The 25,085-nt window shown below is 42.2% G+C and overlaps 2 protein-coding genes across 4 annotated transcripts in view; both read right to left on the bottom strand.

The window, feature by feature from the left end:
- Positions 1-2,715, bottom strand: part of GAB2 (GRB2 associated binding protein 2) — a 186,300-nt gene extending 183,585 nt beyond the window's left edge. The window contains exon 1 of the mRNA XM_032852972.1: positions 2,524-2,715. Within this exon, the coding sequence (XP_032708863.1) occupies positions 2,524-2,598 (75 nt within the window). The 5' untranslated portion in view covers positions 2,599-2,715. The remainder of the gene's footprint in view (positions 1-2,523) is intronic.
- A 16,562-nt stretch (positions 2,716-19,277) lies between these two features.
- NARS2 (asparaginyl-tRNA synthetase 2, mitochondrial) overlaps positions 19,278-25,085 on the bottom strand; it is a 125,514-nt gene continuing 119,706 nt past the window's right edge. For 2 of the 3 annotated variants that reach the window (XM_032852969.1, XM_032852971.1), the window contains 2 exons: positions 23,512-23,538; positions 19,278-19,962 (listed from right to left, as the gene is read on the bottom strand). In XM_032852969.1, the coding sequence (XP_032708860.1) occupies positions 19,818-19,962; positions 23,512-23,538 (172 nt within the window). In that variant the 3' untranslated portion in view covers positions 19,278-19,817. Of the gene's footprint in view, positions 19,963-20,665; positions 20,725-23,511; positions 23,539-25,085 lie in introns of all 3 variants that reach the window. The other variant, XM_032852970.1, reaches the window with a different exon arrangement.

Genomic DNA, 25,085 nt, shown 5'->3' with positions numbered 1-25,085 from the left:
AGCTGGGAATTACTTGTCTCCTAGATTGCTACTAATGAACAGAGGGAACTGGCAAAGTTCTAACTTAAAACAAGGTGCAAAAATTCTCAACGCACAAAAAGAAGATGTAAAGACAAGTTTGGGGTCAGACACGAGTTTGGGCAAACAGATCAGCTCAGTTTTAACTAAGGGAACTGAACTCCTACAGTAGGGGAGACTTCCAGTCATACCAGTGGAACACATCACCCCCAAACCTAAGAAAAGCCGTTACTAGCTTGATCAGAGGTCTATGGGCTGGAGTTGCAAAGATGTCCGGAAAGAGGCCGAGGTCATCATACGACGGTAGGGTGTTTAGTACATCAGATGGCTGAAAAAGGTGCTTGATTCCGAATACTCCAAGCTTTTTTTTTTTTCCTTTTTTTTTTTTTTTTTTAGCTACAGTTGCTTGAGAACAAAAATACCAGAGAATTGGCCATAAAGAGTCTGGGTGATAGACTTGAAGTAGTCATCCGTCAAATACAGATACAGTGTCAAATTGTTTGCAAACTGTATCAAAAACAAAGTTTCAAGGTTCTTTATGGTAACGTTCTAACTTGAAAATTTTCACTGGATACTCTATTCCACTAGCTGGTAATGTTATCACACTTTTACTAATATTTCAGAAACTCTTCAGGGTCAAAGATTTTTTCTTTTGTTTTGTTCGTACATTTATAAAGATATAAATAGCAAATTACACATCCTTAACCTAACATAAAAATTCACCTTTCCAGGCGCCTGGGTGGCTCAGTGGGTTAAAGCCTCTGCCTTCCGCTCAGGTCATGATCCCAGGGTCCTGGGATGGAGGCCAGCATCGGGCTCTCTGCTCAGCGGGGAGCCTGCATCCTCCTCTCTCTGCCTGCCTGTCTGCCTACTTGTGATCTCTCTCTCTCTGTCAGATAAATAAATAAAATCTTTAAAAAAAGAAAATTCACCTTTCCTAAGGAGTTGATACAACTCTGAAAAGGAGAAAAGTTTCTTTCTTAGTAATTGTACTGCTTTGGCTACCTGGACATCCCTGAGAAATGAGCTTTAGAACTGAGATGAACAATTCATTGCCTCATCCCTACTGTATTTTAAATCTATGTTTAAAAATGTGTCAAAAAGTCATTGTTAAATACGGAGTCTTCTCAGCAAGTGATTTAATTAAGAGCCTGCTTTCATTTACACACACACACACACACACACACACACACTTGCACTCCCCAACAACACTTCCTTTGAAAAACAGAATGTCACTTCCTCAATCCAGAGGCCAGAAGTCCCTCAGTTCTGATCTGGGGAGCCAAGACAGGAAACTCTGGTAAGCTTCTGCCTCTCCCCCCATGGACAGCCACTGGTGCAGCTGACAGAGGGCAGGGTCTATTCAGAGCTCCCTTGATGCACTGCAGCTGGAAGGCAACAGCTCACTTTCATGCTGTGGGAATGATCCCAGAGAGTCCAGCAGCACCAAGAGTCAGTTTAACAAGGGCATTTCACAGGGAAGTGAAGAGGGAACAGATGAGAGACCTTGACACCTTTTACCGACCTTCCATTTCCAAACGCCCGCAAAGAGCCCTGGGCTGATTGTAATTAGCACCATCTTGTACTTTGACCCCATCAGGCAAGGCATGGGGCGCGGGGAGGTGTTAGCCAGACCTCCCCACCAGACTGTATACCACCTTCCCCTCGATGTTGCCAGTTCCTCACCCAGAAGGGAGAGGCTGTCCCAGCAATTTCGGTAAACACCATCGATTAGCACCACCTGGCAACTGAGAAACCTGGATTTCTCTCGACCCCAGGCACCAAGGACCGCACAAAACCCGGCCACTTACACCAGACCAAACTGCAGTGTCACCATCGTGGGGTGGGGAGGGGGGGATGTATATGAGAGACATACAGAATAAAGGGAAAAAGGGGGACAAACAAATGAGTCACTTAATACAAGGGCTGCACATGCCGCTGACGCTGCCCGTGATGCAGAGACTGTGGACTGGAAGGAAGCAGGCGGTCACCCGGGAGGGGCGGGCAGAGAAAGGGAAGGGGGAAAGGGTGTGAGGCGCCTCGCCCTTTGTGGGGACCCGGCTGCGCCGCCCCGCAGACTGCGCCCCCCTTTCCTGCCCAGTCCCCCAGTCCCGGCGGCTGAAGCCGCCCGGGGTTACTATGGTCCCCCAGCCCCGGGAATCAACTCTCTCGGTCTCCAAAAACAATCAATACAAACTTCAATACTGTCTTTAGTTTACCCGGAGGCCGGCTGGGGGGGCGACGCCGCCACGCCCGCCCCGTGGAGAAGGAGCCGCAGCCACAACCTGCCCGCCCGCTCCGCCCCTCCGCGGCGCACCTGTGACAGGTGTGCAGGTGCCCCACACAGCCCCGAGCGGCTGGGCGCGCCGGCCGCTCATCGCCCCCCGGGACCCCAGGGTCCGCCCTCCGGGTCGGGCGCCGCCCCTCCCGGAGCCCCCAGCCCCTGGGCAGGCCGCTGGGCGCCCCCCACCCGCGCCCTCCGCGGCCGCACCCGCTCGCACTCACATAGCGCCTCAACTTCTTCTCGGGGGGCGATTTCCTCAGCCAGCCGGTGCACACCACGTCGCCGCCGCCGCTCATGCTGCCAGCCGCCGGGAGCCCGCCGCGGGGTCGGCCGGACAAGGGCGCGGGCGCGGGCCGCTGGGTCAGCCGGCCCGCGGTGCGCAGCTCGCGGGGGAGGGGAGGGGCCGGGGCGGCTGGCGGCCGCGGGGCGAGGACGAGGCGGCGCGGCGCGGGCCCGGCTGCCTGGCGCGCTCCCGCTCTCCCTGCGCGCTCTCGGGCCCGCGCGCACTCCCAGCCGGGCCGCGGCAGGGGCGCCACAGCAGGAAAAAGGGCGGTGCGCGTTCGCCACGCCCACAGCCCGCCGCGCCCCCCGGCGGGCCGCCTTCAAAGACGCCAACAGCGCCTAGCTTCTTGGGACCCGGGAGGCCCGAGGTTTGCTCGGACAGCGAAGCCTGCCGCCGGCCGCGCCCGCGCCCGCGCCCGCGGGTCTTGTTCCCCTCCGCCCCGAGCCTCAGCTGCAAGCGCTGGAGGCGGCCGCGCCCCTGGTGGGAGTTGGGGTGGGGAGAAGGGAAGGGGCTGCGATCACGGATCGATTTTTCACAGAGGGTCGTCAGTGACCCAAGGGCTGCTGGCGTTTGTTATCCATTCCGAGTTTCGGGTTTCAGTGGGTCAGGTTCTGGCAGTAATTAGTGATCCGCTTCCCAGCAAGAGTTTCATTAACTCTCGCACCCCCTTAGCGGGAGAAGCAAAGAAGAAAACAGACTGTGACATGTTGGGCGCTTTTACAATTCCCTGTTTACATGACTGTCTTCACAAATCTACAAATTGGGTGAGCCGTATTATTCCCATTCTGCAGGTAGCCTAAAGTCCCAAAGCCTGTACAACGGAGAGGCGAGTTTCTAATGCTGGGGCTGGGGGTGGGGCGAGGGTGGTCTTGCTCATCTGCTATTTAAAGCGGGGTAATTGCTTTAGTGCCTACAGATCAACTTGGGGGCCTCTTATTACCAGGAAATAAAGTCCAGCTGGCTCCCGCATTGCCTCTGGGAAAAACAATTCAGGAGAACATTGGTGTGATTTGCAGAATCGAAGCAAAAATGAGTCAATGTATTTCATAGTGAATTAGAAAGCAAGGTGGTGTAGAACAAGAAATTGGGGTCAAAATTCCCCAGAGTTCCAACTCACTGACACAGGTTATAAAACCTCTCTGGGGGCCCATATGAAAATTGGAATCTGATGATACTTCTCTCACCGCGTTGTGGTGAGGTTTAACTGAAATAAAGTATGCGTAAGCACACACTCGATAACAGTACTTCAGAGTGAGGGTGGAGGAGTAAACCCCACCTTTGGTCAGGGCTCTTTTCAACTCACAAAGTACCTTTAGGAGCAAAATTAAAAGGTAGGTCCTCCCCCAACTTCTCTGGGAAGTGGAGCGTAACCCATTTTATCATAGGGTGCTGTGCTGTGGGGCAGATGAGTGGGAGAAACACCATCTCACACTTCCCATACAACTTAAGACCAAGGCTATTTTTGTTCATTTTCCTGTCTCTGTGCAGCAAAGCTAGTTGTTTGAAGCTGTCAGACATTGTTCTGATTTTACAGATCTTGCCTGGGTTGGAGAGAGTAGACACTCTTCAATCAGGTTGTAAAAGCCAATCCTTTACTCTCTGCTTAGCTTTTCTGAGCATCCTGAGAGGTAGAGATCAGCTCCCTGGCACTCATCATTTCATTGACTTTCTTCACTATCCAGTGTGCTGCTGGATTGAATGTAAAGCCAGAAAAATGTATGAGGCTATGGCTGGGACCAGAGCTCCCTTAGCCTTCCAGCTGAGAGATCTTCAAGCCACGCTGAAGGGCCACCACTAGAATTACAGCCGTTTGAACCTCTTGCTTTAAGTATCTTGAAACCCTGTGAGACAAATATCAAAATAGTCAAGTCTGCCAAATCAATCAGGAGGCGGTGGCTCCCAAGCAAAATAAAGCAATCTTTCTGACTTCATTCACATCTGAGTCATGGTGCCAAGTCTCAGTGATTGCAGTCTGAGAGATCTGCATGGTTTGTTTGCTGCTGAGGTGTGTGATACAAGTCCCGCATACAGATGCCTTGCCTTTCCCTAGAAGAGTAGTCTTCTAATACATACTCTTTGATAGTTGTATGACTCAAGACAGACTGGGAACTGGTTCAGAAATGGTTGGTGGTTGGGCTCCTTTCTGCCAGAAGCCCTTGAGGGTCTTATGTTGTTTTGCAAGAGACCCTCTGCTCCCCGTTATTTATAATTCCATGTGGAAATAGAAAAGTTTGATGTTTTGGGCCAGTGACAGGAGGGGCCTTGAAAAACAAGTTACAGAGTACAGGTCTTCCCGCAATCCTAAAGTGGTGCGTTCCCATGAAACTTCCCGGTAAGCTGACATGGGATAAAATGAAAAAGCAGTTAACATCTACTAAAAGTGAAAATCTTCCTCAAATTTCTTTTGCTGGGCAAAACCAAGTAGAAATGCAGGACTTTTGTAAAAGTGAAGGGGTATAAAGCAAGCTTTTGGATAGTGGGGGAAACTTAAATCAGCTTCAGGGAGTCTTCTATGAACATACCATTCCTTTCCTAAAAGTTAGAAAAAAGGGCTCTTCTTGGTGCTCTCTTACCCCTCAACCCCACCTTTCTCATTACTTAACTGCTGTCACCCTGCCCAGGCTGCACACATAGGAGGCAGGACTGCTGCTGAGGTCCCTGGCTGCACCCTGGTGTGGCTCAGTCTGAGCCTGAGGTGTGTGCCAAGCCTGGGAACAGACCTCGGACAGAACGTTCCTGCCTGGGCCTTTACTAAGTCCTCTCCACTCCCTGCCTTTTTTTTTTTTTTTTTTTTTTTTTTTAATGACCTCTGGTTTTCGCTGGTGGGAAATGGAAAATGAGTTAGGAGTGATTTATTTGCATGAAGATAGGCGCCATCTATTGGAACCAGTAGGGATGACAGCCCCTCAACCCCAGCCCCCAAACCTGTGAGGACATGCATCACCAGTCTATAATTTAGGCAATTTTGATTAAAGACCATGGGTATTTCCTGAGGGGAATTAATGACTGGCTGCAAAAAGGGCTTTGGGTCATTAATTCTATATTCTCATTAAATCCTCAGGAAATGACCATCTTACGGCAAGAGCTCCTGTGGAGGAAGCATTCCAGAGTTGAGAGAATGGCACACCTGGGAAGAAAACACAGGCACAAGGTTTTGCTCTCCCTCTTCCCTCCTCCCCCACCCCCCCCCTCAAAGCCTGGGTTCTAAAGGGTGCATTCTGGCTTTGAGTGTCGTCAGCAACAGCCTGCATCCGTGCCTGTCTGGGAGTTGAGGGTTTGTGGCCAGCGGCAGGTGCATGGCTGATGGAACGGTCCCAGGAATGGGTTGGAAGGGCTGGAAGGAGAGCTGTCCTCAACTGCACACCAAGCTTGCATGATTAATACCACCCACACCAGGCTTGACGTCAGTGATTGGACTGGGGTTGGGGGATGGATGTTTGTGTCCTAGCCATGCTGCCTTTTCTCCCCTTCAATTTAGTTGACAGGTTAATTTCAGAGCTGAGTACTGCTTGCCAAGGTCAGTGTGGCCAGCTGAGCCACCTCAGCTGGTGACTTTCAGGACACTGGACTCATGAATGTTGAGGTGTGTGCCTCTTTAACCCCTGGATGCTTTAAGCACATTTGGTTCCATGAAATTACTGTGACCTACTCAAAGAAATTTCTGGCATCTGAAGGGGACTGAGATCTGAAAGTGGGCTTGGGGTGTGGCTGAAGACCTAATTGGGTTTCCTCCCTCTCTGCAGCTGCCAAAAAACTGAGAGTTATTTGACATTACACCCAGAAGAAGATATTTTGGAAATAAACTTTTTTATAGGGAAAAGTTTGAGCAAGTCCAGTTTCCCAATTTCTCCTTTTTAAGAAACTAGAACCTATGCTGCTTTGGGGCACTTAGGCTTCTGGGACATTTCTGCTGACACTGGTGAGGGTGGTACATCACTGCATTCACAGATCATGCTGCACAGTAACCCTATTTTCCCAAGAACAGAGACTCATCAAATGCCGAAGAAAGTGCTCCAAACCATACTTTGCACGATGCCCCTTACTTCCATCAGAACGCCTACCTTAAGTTAGATCTTGAACGTATGTCAAGACTTCTTTCCTTAAAACTGACCATCCCCCACCTCAGCATAGTTGCTCATGTTTTTCTGAACTCACATTGCCCTGTATAAATTAGGTTACCCCAGTGAATGGTGTACTGCGGATAGTTGGGCAGGGTTGTGTCCTCCTCATTTTTGTAGCCCTGAAGCTCCCAGCAGGGTGTTGGGCAATCAGTGCTCATAGAATGTTGCGAGAATGGAAACAAACAACCCTTAAAGGATGGCACGTGGGAGTGTTAGACTCCTGGAGCATCCAGAAGTCTCTGATCCATCCACACCAGAAAACAGGACCGGTGAAGATATTTAGAAGCAGCCGGAGCATTTAAATCCACAGGGCCTGTCCTCGTGGGAAGAGCTGAACAGGTGGAGGTAATCCTATGCAGTTTCACTTTTAGAGGTGGTTGAAATCCTTGGGTAGTTCCTAAAAGGTAACTGTTAACCCTTGGTTTCCAAATCCTGACACAGCTGTGCGGACTTCCCACATACTCTCCTCTTTGGGACTAAGAATTAAATCATTTGTGGTTTATCTGATATCTGGCCTCATTCTGACAGTCCTGTAGGGGTGCTATCACTTAGCCCCTTGTACCCACACCCACACTTGTGAGAAATCATGTCCCCTGAGTCAAAGTCGGTTAGTTCCAACAGGTGACCAGAAATGCCATTTTCTTCTGCACTGAATGCATGCATAGTGGCTTTGCAGATTTGCTAGTTTTTGCTTTGTTGTGGATCCAAAGGCCACAGGAGACCACCTCATTTAACTAATTCTACCAGAGTAACCCATAATGGTTGTCTGACCCATACAGTCAGGGATATACTGGTAAATGTTTAAAAACTGGCTCTCTGGTGGTGGTGGTGGTGGTGGTGGAAGTAGCCTTGATTTGTAGTATGTGCCAATTTTTGTGGTGCATATACTATACCCTTCCTACCTCCCTGACCAATTTCAAGCTATCAACTTTATGTGTATGAAAACAGTTAAGAGATGCCCAGTAATATATCACTATTTAGTGCTTTCAACATATATAACAGACAAAAATGCCAAGAGCACAGATAACAGTGAAATATAGTGAAATAGTAACTCGTGCATTTTGGTTATTTATTCTCTGTTAATATAACATTTAATGATACGTTTATGAATTAATTTATTAACCTATCACTCATATGCCGTAAGTCACCCTTTTAAACTGTGCAACTCAGTTTTCAATATATTCACGGAGTTGTGCAACCATCATTGCTATCTGATTTCAGACCATTTTTATTACCCCGAAAAGAAACTCTATATCCATTAGCAGTCATTCCTCATTCCTCTCATCCCAAACCCCTGGCAGCCCCTAATCTATTTTGTCTCTGTGGATTTGCAATTCTGGACATTCCATGTAACTGGAATCATACAATAGGTGGCCTCTTGTGTCTGACTTCTTTCACTTTCTATAATGTTTTCAAGGCTCATCTGTGTTGTAGTATACATCGGCTCTTCCCTTTTTTGACTGAATAATATCCCATTGACTGGATATACCATATTTTATTCATTCTTCAGTTGATGGATATTTCAGTTGTTTCCACTTTTTGGCTACTATGAATAATGTTGCTGTGAACATTCATACCTATAAAGGTTTTTGTGTGGACCTATGTTTTCACTACTCGAGTATATACTTAGGAGTCAAACTGCTGGACCATAGGGTGAATCTGTGTTTAACTTTTTTTTTTTTAAGTAATCTCTACACCCAATGTGGGGCTCAAACCCATGACCCTGAGATCAAGAGTCACATGTTCTACCAACTGAGCCAGCCAGGCGCCCCTGTGTTTAACTTTTTAAGGAACTGTTGAACTGTTTCCCACAGCAGGTTATACCATTTACATTGCCAGCAACGTATGTAAGTTTCCATCCATCTCCATCTTCTCCAATACTTGTTACTTTCCATTTTAAATTATTTAACTTTAATAATGCTATTACTTATTTTTAACAATCAGCTTGCAAAATTTTTCACCATAATCTGTTCTCATGGGCTGGTATGAGCCAGTCTTCGCCTAAGACTGAATACAGCCTACCACAGAAAGTCCTGCCATCCTTCTCTGTAGTAGTAAGTTCCACTTCTTTTTTGCTGACAAGAGCAATACTCAATAGATTTCTATTTCCTTCTTCTTACATCCTTCCTACAGAAAACCGAAACCTTTAAAAGGTCTCAGATTTTCTTCTATTTTGGAATTGAGATTTTTGATTCTGGGGTATCACAAAGTTTTCAACTCCCACCAAGCAGCTCTGGGAAGAACAGAGTGTTTCCCTCCTACATTTGTGTTGAGAAACAAAAATAAAAAACAAAATGTATCTTCCTGACACCCAGATATATCTTCTGGATGAGCTCTCAAGCAGTTGCTTCAACAGGGCAAACAGCTGTGGTCTGTTTCAACATAATTTGATGTAATCAGGGTTAATTTTGATGATGCAGTAACTCTGAAGACTGTTTTTTAACTGGATTACTGTTGGGTCAACAATCATGTGGTATTACACTTAGTGGCTGAAACAAAAGCCAGAATTAAAACAGCTTCCCCCCAGCCCCTTCTAAATGACAGTCCCAATGGGATTAGGAGTCATGAGGCACATTTAACACAATTAACTAAAAAAGGAAAGTAGCTGCAGTCAAATTACATGCAAGCTTCTCCAAGGTCCGGAGTGTTGACTGAGGAAAGAGCTGGAAACGTTATTTGTTGCTGTTGTTTTCTTTTCCTAGAGTGGTTAGAAGTATGTTGGCAGTAATTATTATAACTTAACATTTTCATTACATTCTAGGAAAGAGCCCTAGGATTTTCTTCAGAAAAATTTTCCTGAACCAGATGATGATTTTAGCAGTCCATAAAGTTCTCTACTTTCCATGCATGTTTTCAAAGCGATGATTTTAAGTGAGGACTCAATTCAGGGTGCGGCATGCCAGTGCTGAATGAATGTGGTACACAAAGCTCTACACACATCTGGAAGGGTTTCTGAAGAACAGCATCTTTTATCTTACTTTCATTGTTTACGGCCAGCCAGCAGCAGGGCCTGGGTTGCTCTAGGCACACATGCTTTTTTTTATTTAGTGTCTTACAGTTTTTGGTTTGGGCTAGTCGGAAACATGGCGAAGGCTCATGACAAAAGTCATCCTTAATACAGTTCTGGAAAGAATCTTCAGAAATAGATGTCTTGCGAAGCTGCCAAATGTACTGGTTCTTCTAAAACCTCTCTAATCCAATTTTGTAGTTCAAAAAAGGTCTGATATTTGTCCAATCCCCTCTGTAAAGAAGCCTCCATTCACTTGCTTTCTGTTTTCGTGACTTAGGGAATCAAGAAACTTGAAAAGCAAAGAAGTCACTTACCCTCCTATGGCATTTTATTTAGCGGGAATTTCTCATCTACATAATTTCCTGATTAACATATATTTTGGGGTAATATGTGGATATGACTAAAAGGTAATGAGACTACAAAACCAAAAGAAGTGAGAATTTTTCCATAAGTCAGAGTCTATTAATGTTTTCTTTTCAGTTGTAAAAGCAGATACCTGTTTTAAATTTGCTTAAGCCCAAAGACGAAATTTATTGGTGAGAAAATGAGGCATATCCCATGGAACATAAGAAAAAGTTGAATAATCTGGCCTCAGGAAGGTTGGCAACTGAGGACTAAATATAGTAAAAACTAGGTTGCCAATCTGTTTGTGTGTGTCTGTCTCTCTCACAGGCCATATGGTTTTTCATCTCTGAGCATTTGCCTTCATTTCTCTCTGCAGACTGCCTTCTCTTGAGACACATGGCTGCCCTGCATCTCCTAAATCTACATATTCCTGGTTCAAGCAACCAGTCCAGATTCTAGTGTTCTTAACCCCACTTTTCCAAGAGAAAATGAGATTGGCCCATTTTGGGTCAGGTGTCCACCCCTAGTCATCAGTAAGGAAGGCTCCTGTGCCCAGTATGTCTCCTGGGGATCTACTGGCTAGGAGGGGTGGGGGGAATTCTCAGAGGAGGAATGGGTTTGATAACTAAGCGGGCACCTTGAAAAGGATTTAAGAGAGGCATGAAAACCAATCTCGTTTTGTTCAGGATGTGGCCAGTACCTATAATCTGAAACTCTGAAAACACTTAGAATGGCATATAATTTTGTTTTTAGAAGATTTTATTTATTTGACAGACAGAGATCACAAGTAGGCAGAGAGGCAGACAGAGAGAGAGGGGGAGGCAGGCTCCCCATGGAGCAGAGAGCCCAACGCGGGGCTCGATCCTAGGACCCTGGGACCATGACCCGAGCCGAAGACAGAGGCTTTAACCCACTGAGCCACCCAGGCACCCTAAAAGGCATATACTTTTATCCATATACAAACTATATATCCAAATACATGTTACCTAGAAAAGGTCATTTATGTCCTTGTTATTCAATTCTCAAAAGGATTTTCTTAGAACCTACTACAAGTTCAGCATAGTAACACAGAGATGAGTAAGACTAAGGTCTTAAAAAGTTCAGGGTCTTTCTGAGAGAAATAGGTAGGCAGATGTCTACAGCAGTGTGTGGGCCATGTTATTATAATAGAGGTATGTTCAAAGGATGGGGGCAACACAGAGGAATTATCAACCAGCTGTATGGGAACTGAAACTGTAAGAACTTAGGTTTTGCTTGTTTTGGGATGCCCCACAGAGGGACATACAGAGTTAGCATTAATTAACACTTGCTGGACTAATGATGTAAGCTACCTCAATTTGGAGGCAAGAAGCTTGTCTAGATTTGGAGAGTGAGGAGGAGAACCCTAATTGAAAATCTGAGCAACTCTAAGTTCATCTGCGACTTGCTTCTGAATTTCTTCCATCAATCGAATACATTCATTCATTCCTTACTGAGCACCTACTGTGTGTAAGGGACATGGCTAAGTGCTGGTTATATAATGATGAACCACAGAGCAATGTTCTTGAGAAGTCTATTAAGTTACTGTGCCCTACAAACTCAGCTTAGTAACAGCTCCTAAGGACAAGTTACTAGCTGAACTCATAAATACTTTTGACTCCTGACTCTCTGTTCTATGTTCAGGCAATGGCTCCAGACTTGGATTTTTATGCTGAAAGGCTAGTTTAAAAATTTATGAAATATTTCAGACACAGAAAGAGGGAAAAGCTAGTTTGGGAATTCCTCTTTAAGGAATATTTCTCTTTGGTCTGTTGGACATAGTTCATCCTTTGTTTTTGTTTTTTGGGTTTTTTTTGGACACCCCAATGACACCTAGTTCATTCAAGAGTTGTTTAATCAGTACCCGCTATGTGCCGGACACTCTCTAAGGCACTGCAGACAGAAAGAAGATTGCGGTCTTCTCCGTGTTATAGAGCTTTTGTTCTGGCAGAGAAGACAAATGACAGTTTAAGATGGGCAGTATTTGCATATGGTTCTGAGGGAGCATAATGAAAGGAGTGAGTCTGGAAGCCATTGTCCAACCACTGGTATCTTTAAGTACAAGTAATATAAACATGTGAAAATGTAGAAGTCCTAGCTGCATTTTAGTGTGTCACCCCTCTTGAAATAAAGCTTCACAGCCTCAGACAGTGTGATTAGAGTTGTAATATTTTGATTCTGGGTGACTAAGAGGTGACAGGTGTGTAGACTGAGAAAGCTACCCAAGCCCATTCACAGGCATGTGGAGGCAAGTCATGCTGCATCAGAATGCAGGGTATACTCTAACTCGATCGGCAAGACAGGAATCTGTGGAGGGCTGCTACCTGACTAGAAGAAAGTTGTCAAGGGCTAAATGACGGTCAAGCACCAAAACACATAAGTTTCCACATATGATAATTCTGTGGTTGCTGATCAAGGAATAGACCACTTCTAAGTTTTTTTGAAAAACATTAATCATAGAGCCTTCCAGAACAAGCTAGTAAAGCCAATATGTTTGTTTGTTTCAATAAAATTGCCATACTGGTTGGGGAGTAAGCTGGAGAAATGAAGGGGAAGAATTTGGATGTTGATATATTACTGGGCACAGGAATCAGAGTGGCAGAAAAACACAAGCATGGAGAAAAACAAAACAAAGCAAAACACGGGTGAGGTAGTGGACAAGAAAGGGAGGAAGAGGTCTAGGTCAAGAAGTGTGGTCAGCTTCATGCTACATGGGTTTGAGAGTAAGATCACTGTGGGCTGGCTTTCCCTCCTTGACACAGAGGGATAAAAACCAGCTCAAAGGTGCAGGCAGAACAATCCAACGTAGTATGTTCTTCAATGAGCAGATTTGTGTAATTATTATCTTTTACTGTAAAAATATTAAAACCTCACTGAAGCTTTCTCCCAGTGTGGAATTAAACCGCCTACATTAGGATCAGTCAGGGTGACTGTTTCAGAGATGCACACTGTGGGCTGTTCCATCTACTGAATCAGACTCTCTAGGGTAGGACAAAGGTAATCTGAATTATTTAATAAGCTCCCCAGGTGATTCCTATTCATAATGTGCAAAGATTATGTGCAAGGGAGTCCCTGAGGCAAGGAGTGTGTCCTGTTGATCTCTGTCTGTGCAGAGCCTAGCACCGGGCCCAGCACTGTGAGTGCTCAGGAAGTTTACTGAACCGAACTGAATACACCAATGAGGTCTGGAAAGAAAAAGGTGCTCAGTTCCACTGCCCTTAAACAGGTGATCTCATTTTTTCCCCCAGATGCTTCTAGTCCACATACACAGATTTTATACTATTGTAACTACAAAGTGTCATTTAATATTTTTAACACATTTTCTCCTCTAATTTTTAATGGCTATAAAATATTTCAACATGCTACAAGCATCTTAGTTCATACAGATTTTGAGTTTTGAAGAGGTTTCTCTCAGGAGAGTTTCCATTTGTGCAGTTTATGAGACCCTCTGACAGCCTTCATTGTTTGTCATGGTACTTTGTATGAGAAGGACCACCCTCATTCTGCAGATGCCTCTTCAAACACACAGGTGAAAAACTTGCTCAAGTTCCCACAGCTCAAACGCAGAGAGTCAAGACTTAAATTAGGGTCTTTCCCCTCCATGTCTGATACCCTTACCGAGACACCAAACATCCACCACCACATTTTCTGGCAGGCACCTGACCCAACAGTTTCCTGATGTGAAAACCTATAGTGCAGACTGTGGAAGATGGAAGTTACACTTAAAGAGATCACTGCATCCTAACCATACTGGAATGAGTTCCTGCCTTTTATGGCACTGCAAAGAAAATGTGTATGTGACCCAAATCCATTTCTGCGATCCTCAAATGAAGTGGGCTGGGACTGCCCTGAACATGCTGGAACTGTAATTAGGATTCCTTGGCGGTTATCACATGCACAGGAAGAGGAACAGCTACCCCAGGCCGTAAGACAGCTGGCAAGGAGGCACTGGAGACTGTTAGAAGCTCTTCTAACATCAAGACTCGTGTCATCGGAAACCTGTGTAGCTGCTGAGTGGACAGTGGAGGGAGGAATTTCTCTGCCAAGAGAAAGGCCCATTCTAAGGATGCACTGCCTGATGAATAACCTAGCAGGGTGCAGCCCTTCAGCGACGGGCAGACTGTCCATCTGAGCGGCTTCAGAGAGTCTATCCTGGAGAAAAGAAGGCTGGGAGAAGAAACGGTATTGCTATGTTTCTAACTTATTATATCTGCTAGAGAGAGGCAGGTTTGGGTACTATCAGGTCAGAGTTCTCCAAGGTTAGAACACATTCTCTCTTAGTTAGAGAGCTCCTATTCACAGAAGGGACAGTGAGTTGGTGAACTACCAGGAGAAGATAGTTGATGCATCACAGACAGGGGAAGAGATATGATCTCTGAGAGATTTTTCAAATCCAGGATCCTATAAAAACAGCAAAGCAGTTATTGTTGGGCTGGTGTGCAGAGGGCATAAGTCAGAGAGTCACAGCTGCAAACAGCCCAGGTTCTGCAAAACACAGGTCTAGCTGTTTCTATGTGTATTTGTAGCATGAAAAACCTCTCCGGGATAGGCCTACCCCATTTCTATTCTCAGAGCATCATCTTGACATTTCAAAGGTTAATCATTTTAGGGGAGAATATTAATAATCCCCACTGAAGTTCTTTCATCTGACTTTCTATGTATATTCTAGGATGATCCTAAGAGGAAGGTAAGGCAACCAGGATTGTTAGTGAAATGTCAATCAGAGAAAGACAATTATCATATGATCTGCCTGATATGAGGAAGTTGAGAGGCAACGTGGGGACTCTGGGGGGTAGGAAAAGAAAAAATGAAACAAGATGGGATCAGGAGGGAGACAAACCATAAGAGACTCTTAATCTCACAAAACAAACAGGGTGGCGGGTGGGCGGGGTAGAGAGGGTGGTTGGGTTATGGACATTGGGAAAGGTATGTGCTATGAAGTGTGTAAACCTGGCGATTCATAGATCTGTACCCCTGGGGCTAATAATACATTATATGTTAATAAAAAAATAAAAAATTTAAAAAACAAAAAACAAAAAAATGAGGCATAGCAAGCTTAAGTACACTGCTGGGTCCAGGGCCCTTTATTTATGTCAGTGTTTCTCTTTACTAGAATGTATTTGAACTTAGTTGTCATTTTCCTGCACACTCTTATGTCTCTTCTTGTGTAAAACAAGGATATTAGAGGCTGAAGTGTGTGTTTTGTAACATGTCCACTAAACTCTGGGGCCGAAGATGCAAAATTCTTTAGTTACAACAAAGCTCTGGGTTTTCAGTTTCTCTGGAGGCTGAGTGGTGAACTTTATTTGCAGTCTTACTCTCCCTTAAATAAGGGGCGACTGGGTGCTAAGTTGGTTAACCATCTGCCTTTGGCTCAGGTCATGAGCCCAGGGTCCTGGGATGGAGTCCACATCAGTCTCCCTGCTCAGCGGGGAGTCTGCTTCTCCTTATCCCTCTGCCTGCAGCTCCCCCTGCTTATGCTCGCTCTCTCTCTCGGACTCTTTCTCTAATAAATAAATAAAGTCTTTAAAAAAAAAACTGAGTCTTTTATTAAATCAAATGAATTTGAAGCATAGTAGGCTACAAAAGAACAAGGTCCACACTGTACTTATATTAGAACATTTTGTAAACAGCAAAGCAACTTTAAATGATAACAATTATGAGCCATAAAGAAGGAGCATAAAGTTATTGAAGAGTCATGAGCTATGTTAACTCAATAGCTGTCTGAATGACAGTTTAGGAGCCACCTAAACTCCTGACTTCTTTACAAAGTTACCCTAGGAACTCCCACACGGTGTGCTAACAATTTACTGCATCAGTAAATTCACTGGACTCCAAACCAAAGTGCGTTAAGAGCTCAATGGAGCCTTAGCTGATGAGAGGGGCAATCCAGGGTCCTAGTAATGGCAGAATGTTAGGTTTCTGGAGGCGTGTTGACCATGATCTAGTAAGGTCTGTCTTAAGTAAGTCTTATTAATCATTTTGGTGTCAGGTGATTAAGGTTATTTGCTGTCCTTAATGCTTTTTCTTTTAATTTGGGCTATACACTGGGAAGAAACTACAATCAGATATTACTCCCACCTGTTTTCTTTTTATTATACATACTTTAGATTGCAGACTGAATACAAATATTGATCAGAAGCCAAAAAGCTCCACACATTTCTTATCAATTCAATCCAGGCCAATCTGTCTTTCAACTCTGCATTTTTATGTTCTTGCCTCACCACTTACTAAAATAAATATATGAATAAATAGCAATCCAATCCAAATAAGCATCTTTCATCTATAATTATCTGAAACAAGAGATTTAAAGAAGAGTAGAGTTAATCCATCTCACCAATTGCATCTTCAATGTCTGTTCAGACATGCCTGAATGTCTAGATTCAATTTATGGAGAGCATGAATGTACAACATTATAGAGGGGTGCTTCTGGCAGATCCTGTCTGAGAAGGACAAAAGGTCAAACAGTTTCTTTGCTGTTTTGTGACAGTTAGTCTCTGGGCTGGGTCAGAGGGTGGGAGAGTTATGTCTAGATCTGGAATGGATCACTCACACAATTAAGTTCTTGTCAGACCAAAAAAGAAAAAAGAAGAAGGAAAAAAAAAAAAAGAAGAAGAAGAAGACAGCACAACTTCCCCAGGCAAGAGAACAGCCAGATGGAAAGTAACTATTTCTCTCCACCTACTTTAAAATTTGAAATGAGAATGGAAATTAATGATGGAAAAACCATTTCTAAGTTTCAAAATATACTCTTTATTGGGTGGCTAGGGTGACTATTTTGAGGTGATGTTTGGAAATCTTGGGAAAACAGAATCTGACTTTTCCCTCATTGGAAACTGGTTACATAAATAAAAATTAACACCCTCAAAACACCTTTAACAACTTTTCTCTCACAAATTAAGTCCTATAAGAATATTCTTATAGTGTAGGCAGTCCTCAACTATGAAATCCACACTTCTCATCATTATATACATAATTATACAATGCTGTTTATCTGGAGAATTTGGATATTCCTATACCAGCTGACAAATGGACATTTTAAAATTTCTTTCCTGATGTTGCTACTTAGTTTTGACATTTTCATCATCTTTGTCTGACACCAGCATTTACTGTTGTTCAATTATGGGTAAAATAAAAGTATTCAGTCAAAGATGTACATTCTTAGGCCTGTTGTAAGTGGCAAGTATTTGGCTTCAACCAGATACTCTCTGTGTGATCAAATGTAGAGGAAAAGAGCGAGTAAGTATGAAAGTAGGGAAGTACACTGCTGAAGACTATCAAAAAGGCAGGGAACAAGGTTTATTTGAGACTTTCGCCCATCCCACACACACACACGCACAATGAACACACTTAAGTCTATTGTAATTGTGACTTTCAGTGATTTGATTTCATGGTACATTTTCAGAGACCTAACGTGTACTAAAATAAAATGTAAAGGTTAGACTCTAAATCAATTATTTTTAGTGACTATCTCCCACACAGATTCCTGAAAGATTGAGACAAAAGCAGAATCTTTTGAGCTGATGCACTTCGAAAGGACAGTTCTACAGGTGATGTAACTGGAGGGCACAAAGATGATCTTGCTTGATTAGTGCTCCACAGCTACATCAGTGGTGGCATTCGATGGGAACCTGGGGTTTCTCTGACTCACTGTTCTTTATCTCACTGTTATTTAGGAGGTCCAACCATCATGTTAACATTAGAATTCAATCTGGTTCCTCAAGAATCGCTGGAGACATGATTCCTGATAGCTTTGGAAAATATTAGTGTCTCCAGGTTGGGGGCTTGTGAAGTGTTTGTAATTCTCACTCCACAAAATTAATACAGTATCAAGACCTGAATGTCAAATCAATACTGACTGATGCTGAGAATGTTTTAGAGTGGTTTCTGCATTTATCTCCCAGACCTAAGGTTAAAGATCACCTTTTCAGAGATGCCTTTTCTAGCAAGCTTATCTATGCTTGCCCTGCTCTTTTTAAATTTTACAGCTTATGTCATATTTTGAAATAATACGTTTGTTTGCTTACTGATTGTGCACCTTCTCTAAGAGACTGTAAATTCCAAGAAGGCAAGGGTCATTTCTGTTTTGTTCACTATCATTTACTTAGCACCTAGCACAGTTCTTGGCATATAAAATAAGCTCAAATAATATTTGTTGAACAAATGAATTTATCTGTCTAACCCATGATCGAGGCAAGCTTTATGAAAGCCCTGATTACCCTCTTTTGTTCTGTCCTAAACTGGGTATCGAAGCCCAGGAGATTAAAGTTCTAGGGAAGTAGACTTTAGCTCAGCAAAAGCTACCAACCAGGGAGATGCAGAGATGGAATATGCTATTTGGTGGGACACTAAGCAGCTAAACATCAGGCAGTTAAACATCTGCCTTCGGCTTTGCCAAGAAGAGGTTGCCCAGGATCTCTCTGCATCAGGCAGAAGTTTGGTCATGAGAACATCTCAGGGACTTCTGTGATTTCCAGCTCTAAGGTTCTGCAGTTCTTTTCAGTTGTTTGAGTTAGGATGAAATAAAGTGCACGTACAAACTCAATAGGAAATAAACTAAGATAAATTATCTAATGAGACACAGAAAATTGATTATTCAGGCATGCATGCCATTTACCATTATTTGATACATACAAACTCTACTGAGTATACAACTTTGCTGCAAGTCATAGATATGTAACTCAACAGACTAAAAGAGTTAAAAACAACTTGTGTAGCATTTCATAGTTTTAAACACGCACAACACTATCATGTAATTCTTACATCAACTCTGAGGAAAACAACGTCTGAGCTTATACAGAATAAGTGGCTTGTCCAAAATCATACACATAAAGTGCTGTAATTGTCAGGTCTTAAACTCCCAAACCAGCAGTCGTCTCAAAAACTCTACCAGACAATGTTACTTTTTGAGTTCAGAATTACTCATCCTTTAGATTTAGTGATATTTGCATCATCTCGCATTGAAAATACCTTTCTTCCAAATTTCTCTGGGAAAAGGCCAAGTGGAATTTAAAAATGTAACTGTATTTTTCTTTCATAGGTATCAAAAATCTACTTTATTGATTATTAGAGAAGTTATAAACAGCTACTGTGAACAAATTATAACAGTCATTAGATAATTAATACATCTCTCTTGCTTTTAAAATGAAAGATCAACAGTTATTAAATGTCACTTTTTTCACCCAGTCTGATAAAAGATTTCAATTCAGAATAGTAACTTTATTAACTCAATTAGGACCCCCAAGAGAATATTTTCTTCTGTGATATCTAGTAAAGTGATGAAAATAAATGGGAATTTATCATAGGTTAAATGGCACATGAAAAAAGATCCAACAATACCTTCTTTTTAGCTACTAGTGGTTCTCAAAGGTCACACGGGGCAGTGATCTAATGATTAAAGACAAATTAAAATACATTATCTCGTCGTGTCTTGAGAGTTTGAAAGGACCTCTGAGACCACAGCGCAGCCTCCCCATTTCTTCTTCATTGGTGTAATAGATTGGAGATTCTGCCTGCCACAAGCTCCTCTTCTTGAGGGAGTTCATCTTTTTCATAAAATGCTCTCAACTTTCTAAGAAAATCATAATCACTTCTGTTTTTCATATGCGCTATCTTATGGCATGAAAGTTACACACCCAAAACCTCTCCATTTCTAAAAGCCAAACATGCAGTCTCCTGTATCCATATTCACATGCAGTACCTCTGGCATGGGGTGATTTTCCTTACCCAGTCTTCCAGCTATAAAATACATGAATGAGTAAATCTTGGAAAAGGGATAACATCTTTGATATTGTCAATTCCCAAGATGCACTGCAGATAGCGTTCAAATCCCATCCCAAAACCTCCATGGGGAACAGATCCAAATCGACGGAGGTCCAGATACCTGATTTTGAAAAACAGAGAATTGTTACCTGTAGATGCTGTGCTGGATCAGATGTCATGAGAGAATTTTGTCTGAAAAGTATTTTGCGATCATCTGTTATCATCCACATCATTTTGGTAAACCAGTCTTTTCCCTCCAGGGACAGGTGAAGGACAGAGAAATTAAAATGATCTGTCCAAGGTTATCAGACAAACAGCAGCAAATCGCGTCATGCACTCATGGGCTTTGGTCACTTGATCCTTTTAAAGTTACAAATGTACTTAAATACAGAAAACTTGCCTAATGAGACAACAGAAAATGTTCTAATAACTTTACTATTTTTCTTGAAAATATATTCTTCTTCTATTTCTTGGTATGTTAATGCTTTTTTTCCTACTAAAATCACATTGTTCAATACACAGAAGAGGGTGAAGAGTTTTGCCTGCTAAATTGTAAAAATATACCCTACTACATTAGATTGTAAGCTCTCTCAAGGGCAGGAACTGTGGCTCTTCAGCCCTCTATTTCCAGTGTCTGCTCTGGAGAACATGTATCATTGGTCTATGCAGATTTATTGTTTGAAGGCACAAAAATAAACTCTTGAACACTAGAGTGAAATTTCCATTTCTGTGCTTCAAACCTAGTCGAGTAAGTCCAGAGTCATTTTTCTGGAAGGTTAGATAGCCTCTGAAGCTTATCTATACTGATTTCTATTTCCACTTAAGATTATATGGCTAGAAAATGGGGCAGCCATGATTCAAACTCAGATTCCAACACACCAGCCTGTGATAAATTTATTTTACAAAAGGAAGAGAAAGAGGAAGACTCTGTAAGTATTTTGCTATGTTATTTGGTGGGGGAATTCTTTAGTTATACAATATTGATTAAAGTAAGTTTATAGCTTCTTGAATGATCTGTAAAATCAGTTCTAAAATAAAAGTGAGGTGCCACAGCTGGTAGTCATATGACTCTTCAAGAATAAAGACTGTTCGGCTGCCTGGGTGGATCAGGCAGTTAAACATCTGCCTTTGGCTTGGGTCATGGTCCTGGGGTCCTGGGATCAAGCCCCTCCACAAGCCCCAAGTCGGGCTCCCTGCTGATCAAGGAGACGGCTTCTTCCTCTCCTTTTGCCCCACATTCCCTGCTCGTGCTCTCTCTTGCTCTCTCTCTCAAATAAATAAATAAAATCTTAAAAAAAAATAAAGAGTATTATCTATTTCCTCACTATTAATAGCAATAGCCACATGTATTGGTCTTTTAGGCAATTAAGATTGAATACTGATTTTTCTAAAATAAAAGATTAATTGCAACAAGGCAAATTACCATCAAGTGAGGGATCAACCAACAGGAGTTTCTAGTATGAAACTTCAGATTATTAAGAACTATCAGGAATAATGGAAGGAGCACAGTCTTGAGTAAATGAAATGTTTTGTAGCTGAATTAAGTTTTAGTTTATAAGGTATGGGGACAGGATATACTTTCATTTACTGAGAAAATGAGATGAAAGGCCCATCAAAGCACCTGCCACAAATAGCTACAGGACCTGGTCTGGCTGCTAGAAGCTGTAGCTGTGTCTGAATTCCTTATATATTGATGTCAAAACACTGGCATAAAGGTCTGGAAACTGAATTCTGCAGATGGATTCAATCTATTGCATTTTTCTTGCCCTTGCTTTGATATAGAGAAATCCACTTCTGAAAAAACAAGTTTTTGAACAAATATATATTTGTTGGACTTTTTTGATTGTTGTTAAATTGATTTTAGGGTAGCCAGATTATAGAAGAAATGGTATAAAATTTGTGGAACTAGTTACATATATTATTTGCATGTGGCATGCAGAAACAGGAAGTGACTAAATTCTTCGACACCTGGGGTGGCTATTCACAGCATGGTGGAACGCTAGCAGAGACTGCAGGCTTGAAGATTTCTGAAGTCCCTTCTACCTTGAAAATGCTATGATGACCAGATAAAAGGAAACAGATTCAAATAATAGATATTTACATTTAGAGATCCGAAGAGTTCAAAAACTTTAGTTGGGACAAGAATAGTACTGAAATGATTAATAAAGACCAAAAAGGCCTCAACTTACTCAACCAACAATCAGAATTTGTGATTTAGTTAGTTTTACACACTATGAAGATTATCTTGTAGACAGACAAAAATAGGCAAAATGCATAAGCTTGCTTGGTCAGGCTCATCTACCTAATAACAAGACTGAGAACAAAGGCAGGCAAGGGAAAGGAAACTAGGTTTTACTGAAGTTCCATTCTAGGTAGATATTTAACCTATATTGTTTCATTTCATCCTCACAATAATCCTGTTAAGTAGATACCATCATTCCATCTTACAGCCAAGAAAACCAAGACTCAGATTAAGTATGCCTATGGTTACTAATGGTAAATAATAAGGCATTCAAGGGTCACAACCTGAACATAATTTTAGGCTTTTGGCATTTCTACAACCTAGCTCTTTCATTACCCAAAGGTCAGGTGTGTAACTTGATTCTTCCCTCTCATGAGGACAGCAAAGCAATTAATAATAATTACTACGAAGGAAAGCTACTATAAAAATAAAAGTATATAATTTGTACATGTTGAAAAATACCTGAAGAAAGGGTCTGCAGAAAGAAAACGAGAACTCTGGAGATGTAAATGTATGAATGCAAACAAGTGATCTTCCCTATGCAGCTTAGATTTCTACAGACTTTAGGGAGCACTTAGCTCAAACCCTAATTTCACACATAGAGAAACTGAAGCATAATGGTTAGGAACAAAGTTCCAGCTCTATGCTTCTAACTGTGTGCTCTTGGTTAAGTTAGTTAACATCTCTCAGACTTATGTCTGGAGGAGTAATAAAAAGGAGATTAAAATAATACCTAACTCGGAGTGTTCTAATAATACATAAGAAAATATACATTAAGGGGCACGTTGGTGGCTCATCAGTTGAGTGTCCGGCTCTTGACTTCGGCTTATGTCATGTTCTCAGGGTGCTGGGATCGAGTCCTACGTTGGGCTCCATGCTCAGTGGGGAGTCTGCCTGGTATTCTCTCTCCCTCTCCCCTCCCTCCGCTTGTATGCTCTCTCACTTAAATAAATAAATCTTAAAAAAATACATTAAATTTTTAACATAGTTATCTGGCACACAGTCAGTAATAAATAAATGGCAGCCAATATTATTAGTGTTTTCCCAGCATTCAAAGGGAACAAGTAATCTTCTGAGACTACTACTTATTATTACTACCTATTCTGAGAACCTATCTATTCACTGTTCTTAATACTCTTCCATAGTGCCTAGGGAATACAGGTAAAACCTATGTAACAATCAGACCAATAGCTAGAACAAGAATTAGTAAGGGCCGGGTGCCTGGGTGGCTCAGTGGGTTAACCCTCTGCCTTCAGCTCAGGTCATGATCTCAGGGTCCTGGGATTGAGCCCCGCATTGGGATCTCTGCTGGGTGGGGAGCTTCCCCCTCTCTCTCTCTCCCTGCTGCTCTGCCTACTTGTGATCTCTCTTTCTATCAAATAAATAAATAAAATAAAATAAAAGAATTAGCAAGGGCCACATTCTTACCATTGGTAGGCTTCTGTTAATCCTGATCTGTAAAAGGAAAATAACAAATTTTTTTCAGAGAATGGCAATAAGATAAAGATACTAACCACCAAACATTTATTCTCTTAATAAAGAAGTATACACAAAAACCTGTGCTTTTAAAGAACATGCAATGCAGTTAGAAGGTAACTACTTAATACGGTAAGAAAGGTAAATAACCAATAGTCCTAGGTATTACACCAAGCAAGTGGTACAGATGATAAATGCCACAAAAAGATAGTCCAGAGCCCAGAAGATTTCAGATGAGCTTATTGTCCTATGACATAAGAAAAGCATTATTAAGGTTGCTGGGAGGCACATACAGGGGACATGGAGACACACATTTCATTCTATAACACGGAAATAATAATATAGATTCTGCCCTCAGAATATGGTTGCAAATTGTTTTTTTGGCCAATGTGAAAAATGTTAATCAAATTTTAAGCTCTTAGTACTCATTAAAATTAATTACATCCCTTCAACGCCTGGCTGGCTCAGTTGGTAGAGTGAGCAACTCGATCTCGGGGTTGTAAGTTTCAGCCCCATATTGGCTGTACAGAGTACTTAAAAATAAAATATTAAAAGAAATAAATTTCAGCCCTTTAAAAAAGTGTTTGGGATCAAAGTGCATCTGAAATGATAAGGACTATGAAAAAAAACCAGAGACACAGAAAACATGAACAGAGGTCACAGACAGGTTCCTGAAGCAGGGAAACACATATAACCATTTCATTAGAAAAGATAAATTTGGATAATATCGGGTATTAGGTAAACATATAATGTCATGAGGAAAAGTTTGCTGAAGGAAGGAAGCAAGCAAAGGCAAGAGACCAATTATTCTTTCAACAGATGAGGTTTCTTGCCATGTGTGATTTTTATTGTGCTTTAAAAAACCCAGAGAATCTTCAAATTCTTTCCATCTAAGGAGTTTGACCTTTACTTCAATTTCATTATTTTCCCAGGACTTTCTAACATTATAGTAATAGTAAGGACTTAGTAGTCTAAGTAATAAAAAAGAGGCCTCTTTTTTAGAACATATTTACTTCCTTTTTTCTGGACCCTAACCAAATAGAGCAGTTCAAATGACTGGGGTTACAAAACCAAGTTATCCAACAAATTTATAGGTTGGGATCTTGGAAAAGCATCAGCTTTTTAAGCATTTCTCCATTAGGGAAAGAAGGCTTTACAAATGGCTAATTTAACAGGATATTTTCAATCTAGTATGGCTTTTCCAGGTTACTATGAAACCCGGTATTATCTGGAGAGTAGGAGAGTGGGACTAAGCGTTTAACATGAGGAAAACCTTTTTTTTTTTTTTGAAGTCTGGCATAGCAAAAGTAGAAACCATGGAAAACAGAGGTTTATAACGTTGGTTAGTTTAGGAAGTCATTGTGGTTTGTTGGCAGACCACGCATACATAGGAGTGGTAGTTCAATTAGAAACACGATTCTGTACTTCTCATCTCCAAAACATTTTCTGTGTGTTTATGGATTCATTTCCTAGGTCTCAAACAGCAAGTTAAAATGAGTTACTCAAATAGCTTAATCAAGACCCTT

Source organism: Lontra canadensis, unplaced genomic scaffold (assembly GCF_010015895.1).
Source record: "Lontra canadensis isolate GAN:19392208 unplaced genomic scaffold, GSC_riverotter_1.0 scaffold7, whole genome shotgun sequence".
Lineage (NCBI taxonomy): Eukaryota > Metazoa > Chordata > Mammalia > Carnivora > Mustelidae > Lontra > Lontra canadensis.
This window is presented reverse-complemented; position numbering and strand designations above follow the sequence as displayed.